Source organism: Sphaeramia orbicularis, chromosome 17 (genome assembly GCF_902148855.1).
Source record: "Sphaeramia orbicularis chromosome 17, fSphaOr1.1, whole genome shotgun sequence".
In the NCBI taxonomy this organism is placed as follows: domain Eukaryota; kingdom Metazoa; phylum Chordata; class Actinopteri; order Kurtiformes; family Apogonidae; genus Sphaeramia; species Sphaeramia orbicularis.
The window spans coordinates 3837412-3846082 of record NC_043973.1 but is presented as its reverse complement, the minus strand read 5'-3'; the positions used below and the strand labels follow the sequence as shown (position 1 = coordinate 3846082).

Below are 8671 nucleotides of genomic sequence, written 5' to 3'. Positions count from 1 at the left end.
GACCCCTGCTCTCCTTTCAGATGGAGATGTTGCAAAGGTTACTTTCACAGTAGTGTTCAGTCCACATTTATTTCTCAGATTAGATTTTTTTTCTTGCTCATATTTCTTTCTAAATGTGTCCAGTATTAGATTGCAGTGTGAACTGGTGGACCTGGACTAACCCAAATGCTCACAAGAACAAGTAAGCTGTTGTACTGAAGTAAAATGGAGGCCACTGAGGTCAGGGTGTCGTTGTGGAAGTTGGTGGATTTGTACATATTGAATATGAGCAGATGATGAATTTGAATACAAAGAGAGCCATGTTTCTAATCATGGCTTTTTGCTGCTATGTTTAGCTTACCGGCCCACAGGCCGTAAGCTATTGTCGTCATGCGTTGTTGTCGTCTGTTGTCTGTCGTCGTCTGTCGTCGTCTGTCGTCGTCTGTCGTCGTCTGTCGTCGTCTGTCGTCCGTTACAAAAATTTCAATCGTCTTCTTCTCTGAAACTACAATTCTGATTGACTTCAAACTTGGTATACAGCTTCTTTATGATGATGTCAACAAAAGTTAGTGAAATTATTTGGATCCGGATCTGATTCTGGATTTGGTACAACTTTGAAAAATTTCCCCATTATAACAGATAAGAAGTGGATTGATCCAATAAATCAGTGAGTATCAATGATATCAAGTTGGAATTTGAATTTTTTACAGATCTAATTGGAGTATGACCAAAACATGGGCTATTTCTGTAATATAATAAATACACAGAACTGGGTGATAATAAATGGCATCTGGATACATTTACCAAAGCGTTTCATTTGGCCGGTAAGCTACAGGGCCATTGGTCCTATTTTTTTTTCGGCTGCTACTTTTTTAATGGTGGAATGTGTGGAATCAGAGACAGGACCAGTGAAACTGTTGCATAAATGCGTTACTTAAACAGTTTTTACCCTTGGCCACACTTACCGCAGGGTATTGTCATCAGTTGGCCGTCCATCTGTCCATCCATCCGTCCATCTGTCCATCTGTCCATGTATATGCAAAAACTTCAGCATGCACCAGTGCTTCTCAACTGCAGGGGGCAGCAGATAGTCAACAACAATGATAAAGTGAGTAGAGCTCACTTTCACTTTGTCACAGCTTCATCGACACGTCCTCTACATACAGGTCTGTTGCGTTACTTGTAGAATTATGTACTGAGGTCCGGATTGAGAATGGATTGAGGTCTGTGAGCGGGGGGGGGGCTCATTTTAAATAAAGCACAAAAATCAGCACAGATCTAATGGTCATCAAAAGTGGTGCAAAAGTTGCATGAATACCAATGACTTCAGATTGACAAAAAAAAAAAAAAAGCAAAAATCAGACCTGTAACACAAAAGTAACACACTGAGACACATGGACAGAATAATTAAAAGACTGTAAAAAAAAAAAAAAGAAGACTGGTAAAAGTATGGGTTCACCTTCTTCACTCACATCAGAATGATTCTATATGTACTCAAGAAGTAAAAGTACAACAGGTTAACAGGTTTTCTGCATTTCTGTTGCTCATTTGTCCAAAGTTAACCCTTTAACCCCTGAGACATGATGCCAGGTAAAGGTGCTGCTGTGAATTGTCGTCTGTTTCAGGTTCATAAAAGCTGCTGTGAGTATGGGCCTGTGTTTCTTTTATTCTGTGGTTTTTACTCCTCGGCCAGGTGGTATTGTAATTGTTTTGTCATCTGTCCGTTCAACAACATAATCTCATTATCTGAAGAATGCGTTGACATATCTGCACCAAATTTATACAGTGGATGCATCTTGGTGTGGAGCAGAAGCCTATTGAAAATAGGTGACCTTGACCTACTTTTCCAAGGTCAAATGGCCTTGTGCAGTTATAATATCTGAGTACTTTCAAATATAAATATGTATGTAGTAAGTTTTACACAAAGACAATCTAATCTGAATTATAGTGCTGTAACTTTCAAGTTGGCTGAGGTTGATTCAAAGTGCGCAGCACCTTATGTTCCTTTACTGTGTGTTTTAGGGTCAAAACAGGTGGAATAACAGAAAAAGACAAAAAGAGGAATTGAAGTTTGACAGGTTTGGACTGAATAAGGCACTAGAATGGACATCAATAAGAGATTTAGGATGTTGAACATGAACTGTGAACTGGAACACACTGAACAACAACAAGGATTTGAATCTGGGCCCACTAGGTTTAGTTTTAGGCTTTTTTTTCCTAAATCAGTCCAGCTGCTTTTTGACACCTGGTTGAACTCCAAAAAGCAGCTACACGGTCAAAACTTGGTGAAAACACAGTAAAAAAAAAGTTAATTAAAATCACCACAACACTCGGGTGCACATGAAGCTGACTTCAGTGGGTACTAATAGGAGCTCCCCTTCTGTCTCCAGCAGTGCTGTTCCCTGACTGGGCCTACAAACCCGCCTGGTCCCCCGGCTCCAGGCAGGTCCAGCTCTGGCACTTCCTGTTGGAGCTGTTGGGCCGAGGTGAGGGTGGGGCCATTGGATGGGGAGGGGAGTGGGGAGAATTCGTCATCAGGGATCCAGAGAGGCTGGCCAAGCTGTGGGGGGAACGGAAAGGCAAACCACACATGAACTACGACAAGCTGAGCCGGGCACTGAGGTAATGCAAAATGCATAAGAGATGTCAACATCAGACTGACATCCTGGGGAAATGCAAACACAAGCCATATAGAAGCATGCACACACACACACGCACGCACACACACACACACGCACACACACACACACACACACACACACACACACACACACACACACACACACCCTCACACACACACACACACACACACACACACACATATGCATTAACAACCTGTGGGCTGCAGCTTCCTGAGTGTAAATCTGTGTAATCCTCTTCATCTGTGCTACTTCACCCTCAGGCAGCAGCTGTAAATAAACTGTATTCCTTGCTAACATATGTTGTAAAATTAAATTTTAACATTTAAAATACCCATAGATGCAACACATACCATTTGGTAAGCCCTTTTTTTTTAAAATCTAAAGTGCCCTACAGGAACAGGAGTGCATGTAGTAACAACAAAGTCAAACTAATATGACACATAAAACCTTCTGATTCCAGATATTACTACAACAAGAGAATCCTGCACAAGACCAAAGGGAAAAGGTTCACCTACAAGTTCAACTTCAACAAACTCATTCTGGTGAACTATCCAGGATACCCACCACCAGGACATCAGGTTATCACTACATCTCTGTATCTCACATATTCACTTATAGGGTGTCACTACTCGCTTTTCCATTGACCCACAAATTGCATGAATATAACTTGTACATTAAAATTTGCTTAATGGAAAAACGACAGTTTTGCCAAAACACTCGTTTTTGATTAAAAGTTTTTGCACTTGCAAGAAGTGGTTTTCGGGCATAGCGAAATTGGTATATCACGCAAAACTGCAATGGAAAGACCTATTTGCGCAACTAGAGTCACATGAACAAAAAAAAAAAAACGGATGTTGATGGATGTTACAAGTGAAGAAGAAGAGTTTTAAAACAGACATGGTATGCGTGAACACACCAAGAAACCAAATCATTTTTTAATTTAATACGAGATAGAGTACTGTAGAGCATAAAGTAAAATATATCTGTAAATCTATTTATTTATTTATTTATTTAGGAGGTTATGTTTTCATCAGGGTTTGTCTGTTTGTTTGTTTGTTTGTTTGGTTTGTCTGTTAGCAAGATAACTCAAAAAGTTTACGGACGGATTTTGATGAAATTTTCAGGAAATGTGGATACTGGCACAAGCAACAAACAAGAAAAGCACTCGGAGAGTGCAGACCTACGCCAAGACAGATCTGCCCCCCCCCATCACCACCAAACTTTAATCATTTCTTCCTTGTGCCAGTATCAACATTTTCTGAAAATTTGATGAAAATCCGTCTATAACTTTTTGAGTTATCTTGCTATCAAACAAACAAACACGCACGCAAACACACAAAGCAAAGTGATCACAATACCTCCTGGCGGAGGTAATGATGAAATTTTGGTCGTGACTGGGGGGGCCTGATCTGCCTTGGCGGAGGCCTGCGCTCTCCGAGTGCTTTTTTAGTTTATTTATTTAGTGCATGCAAAGAAACAAAATTTTAAAAAAGCAAAGTAAGACAAAAACAAAATAACATTTAAATGAACAGGATCTATCTTCAAGTACATGTCTGAACTTTTATGGCTGAAAGGGAGTAGGAAGAAGTATAAACCTATTTAATCCCACCCCTCAATCAATGTGATATTTATGTTCGTCGCCATGTTCGTGGAATGACTTCGAGTGACATCTCATCAAGTTACTTTTCTTGGGGACAGATTTGACAATTGTCGTACAATTTTTCCCCCTAAATTTTTTTACGCCCTTAGAATTACGTGCATGCTCCAAACTGTCGGGTATGTGCAAACGCTTTCTTTTTGATGTAACCTTCTGGTAGTGAAACAGCTGCGCCTGCGCAATAGTCACAGGCTCTCATTTCACCACATTTCGCCAGGTAACTAAACCAGAGTTGGACAAAAAATGATAAGCCCTTATGTATTTTGTGTTAACCTATTAGCCCATAAGTGGGTATCAAGGTCCTGCTCAAAGTCAGGCAACATAAATGTAACGTAAAAGTAATGAGTAACATGAAAAATTACTTTCCACAGAGGGCAACTAAGTAAAATAATGGATTACTTTTTAAAGAAGTAATGTGTAATGAGCAAAAGTTACTTTTTAAAAGTAACTTCCCCAACACTGGTGTCCAAATACCAGTAAAGAGAATGTTGAGTCTTGGTAAATGTTGACTTACATTTTGATGGAGGACGATGTTCCCACGACACTATTATAAAACCAGTTTTCCAAAAACAAATGGTCTTTTACAAGGAATTTCAAAGAGACAAAAGAATTTACCCCAACTGTTTTATTTGACATAAAAAATGAATCCACCTTAAACAGAAAGAATTCTTCCAGTTGTATTATTGAATATAAACTTGGCTGGTTTGAATGAAAATCGTTACATAAATTTGCTAATTTAATTTCAGTTCAACAGACTGGCTGCTTCTGTAATGCAGACGGCAGTAAAGAGTTAAGGTTATTATTCATTTGGAAGTTATTTCAATCATATTTTGAATGATTATGATTAATTTTGCAAGAGCAGGGGTTCATCTTGCAAATGGGAATCCCAGTTTGGAATTAAACTCATATTATTAGATATTGTAATTAAGTTTTCACAGTCAGCTGAGACCAGCAGTGTACAAAATATCAGAACACCTTCCTGGAGCTGAACAGAAGACTGTCTGTCTTAATGACCCCCTGGTGTCATCTCCAGTAGCTTTGATCCATTTGTGACATGTTCATTCTGTAACAGGCGAACATCTTCGAGTGGTGTTCTTAATATTTGGTGTATGTCAGTCTGTGTGTGTTCCATTTCACCCATCCTCCATCTCATCCTCCTTCCATCCTTCCATCCTTCAGCTGGTCCAGAACAGTTTTCCTCTCCTCTCTGCTGAGAGCGGCTTTCCACTATGTGGAGGAACAGGGTCAGTGATGGACAGAGGTAAGACCACAGCCAGCAGGTCTGTAGCATCCACTAATCAGATAGTTTCAGATTCAGACGCTGCTTCATTCCAACCTCCATCAGACTGTACAACAGCAGCTTGGCTTGAACTACAGCCTGCTCTAAACAGTCGTTTGCATCTGTCAGTGTCACTCATTTACACACTTGTAAAAAGTCACCTAATGGTACAAAAGGCAGGTTCTAAAGGGATCAAATACAGGTTCTAATGGGATCAAATACAGGTTCTAATGGGATCAAATACGGGTTCTAATGGAATCAAATACGGGTTCTAATGGGATCAAATACGGGTTCTAATGGGATCAAATACAGGTTGTAATGGGATCAAATACGGGTTCTAATGGGATCAAATACGGGTTCTAATGGGATCAAATACGGGTTCTAATGGGATCAAATACGGGTTCTAATGGAATCAAATACGGGTTCTAATGGGATCAAATACGGGTTCTAATGGGATCAAATACAGGTTGTAATGGGATCAAATACAAGTTCTAACGGTCCAGAAGGCAGGTTCACTTTCTACTTTATCACTATTTTTGCTATTTTTTGACCCTTTAGTCACTTTAACAAACTTGTTTATATATATCACAGTAGAGATTGAAATCCAGTAGGATTGCAAATTCTCCTAGGACAGATAGGAATTCCAATCTTCAGATCCTAATTTCTTGTAAGATTTCAGTTTGTCCAAGGACAAACTAAAATTTCAATCTGTCCTAGTAGGATTTGTAATCCTACTAGGATTATCCTACTGGATTTCAATCTCTACTGTGACATATATATATATATATATATATATATATATATATATATATATATATGTATATATATATATATATATATATATATATATATATATGACATCTTTGTTTTTATTTTTCTATTGTATTTGATGCATATTGTCTTGTGCTGCTGTACACACTTGAATTTTCCTCTTGGGGATTAATAAAGTATATTTTATCTTATTTTATATGAGTTGAGACTAGAGCTGCAGCCATTGATTATTTTTGTAATTGATTAAACTATGGATTATTTTCTTTGATTTAATTCAATTAAACAATTATTTGAAAAAGCAAAAAATATTTGTACAAATGTGAAAAAGACATGTCTGAATCTGACAGAACCAGCTGAAACAACAACCACAAAAAATCTAAAAGTAAAAGGATAGCCAATATAAAAAATATCTATATAGGAATACGAACAACAATAACAACAGTGTTAAAGTATATATAAAAATATCTATAGCTAGAAACAACAAGAAACAAGTCAAATGACATCTACAAACAATAAGTCAGGTCAGTCTTCAACACATTTGGATCCAACTTATTTACTTACACCAACTGAACATGGAACTAACATCCAACTGAAACAAATAGACACTCACAGTCATAATGTTTCTATAGAGTAAGTGTTGGTTCCAATGTAGAAAAGTGAACATCGACATTTTCTGCATTTTTGTCCTCGTCTCTTCTGTTGTTTATGTTGATCCTGGCATCATGTGCATCACATTAAGTGTCCGTGTGAAACACAACAGCAGAACCAATGTTTAGCAGCAATGAATTTAAAGAAACAAAGCTTTGATTTCAGAAAGATATCACTGAACCTTTTTTTTAAAATCAATTTTAGTCAATTAAATGATTCAGCTTCAGCTCAAGTCAAACGTCTTTCTTCTGTTAAAATGTCAGAGAAACACCAAATGAAAACGCACCACTTTTCAATCCTTTTCACTTTTTGTATTTACATAACTCTCCCATTTAAACGCCTCAGCTCACCAAAGATGTCAAGGTTATTTTAGCTCAAGTCACAGGAAAACTGCAGTCACATGGTGTCTGACTCTGTAACTTAATTTAGAGTATTTTGAGGTGAAGTAACACATTGGCAATGGAAAGTAATACTAACATATCAGTTCTGATGTCAAAGAAAAAAATATCGAGGTTTTACCACTGTGTGCTGTCTGAAGGAAAGGAAACAGGAGTTATCAGAAATGCATACAGGTTTTCACCTTGAAAACTGCCAGATTTACTTTCATATACATTTATTACCTCCGCCAAGAGGTTATGTTTTTGTTAGCGTTGGTTTGTCCGTCTGTCTGTCTGTTTGTCTGTCTGTCTGTCTGTCTGTCTGTCCGTGTGCAAGATAACTCAAAAAGTTGTGGACAGATTTGGATGAAAATTTCAGGAAATGTTGATACTGGCGCAAGGAACAAATGATTAAATTTTGGTGATGATCGTGGGTGGGGGAGCCACTGATCTGCCTTGGTGGAGGTCTGCGGTCTACGAGTGCTTCTAGTTGTAATTGCATACATATAGGTATTAATACTGAGCATCTATACCAAAGGGATCAATCATAATTATATATATCTTATTAGAACACCAGATATGCATAAAAAAGGGTTGATTTTATGATAACAAAAACAATGTGTCTCCATACATAAATGACAGAACTGATCAATCTATAGTGATGTCCAATTTGTTTCAATAGGGCCTTTCTACAGCTGTATACACTGGCCCTACAGGAAGGTTGAGAAAATTCACACCATACACATACTACCACACTATTTAGTATGCTACAAAAAGAATTAGTCTATTCCAATACATAGTTTGTTAAATGTAGTGTACCAGAAAGTACTGTGTTTTTATTGCATTTGGTTACATCCAAGCCGGCAAACTCCTCTGTTTATTTCTACCAATCCTCTGTAGTTGTAATGGGCAGTGGAGAGGGGGGACCCAAATGCACACAGACAAGCAGGTACAAGCTAGTAAGAGTCTTTATTAGATCTGGCCACTGGCAAGTACCACAGGAAGGCAGGACTTCACCAATAATATTAATAATGAACACAGGACTGTCTCTGATACTTGAGGCCAGTCAAGGTGAGTGTGTGCATAACCCGGCAGACCGGAATGTCACCACTCGGCCAGAGCAACGAGGATGTCTGCAGATGGAAACAGGCAGAAAAGGTGCTCAGGATCAGCAGGGGTTAGAAGAACCAGAACCGCAGAGAAGGCAGACAGACCTCGAACGGAGGTGATGCAGAGGACACAGATGTGGATAGAAGAAACAGTGCTCAGGGAGGCTGGGACCAACAAGCACCACGCTGTCATAGGCAGACAAGAGACA

At 38.6% G+C, this 8671-nt stretch overlaps 1 protein-coding gene across 1 annotated transcript in view; it reads left to right on the top strand.

Moving 5' to 3' along the window:
* LOC115436828 (transcriptional regulator Erg) overlaps positions 1 to 8671 on the top strand; it is a 45969-nt gene that overhangs the window by 34679 nt on the left and 2619 nt on the right. The window contains exons 2-4 of the mRNA XM_030159785.1: positions 2370 to 2601; positions 3082 to 3199; positions 5458 to 5539. Coding sequence (XP_030015645.1) covers positions 2370 to 2601; positions 3082 to 3199; positions 5458 to 5539 — 432 coding nt within the window. The remainder of the gene's footprint in view (positions 1 to 2369; positions 2602 to 3081; positions 3200 to 5457; positions 5540 to 8671) is intronic.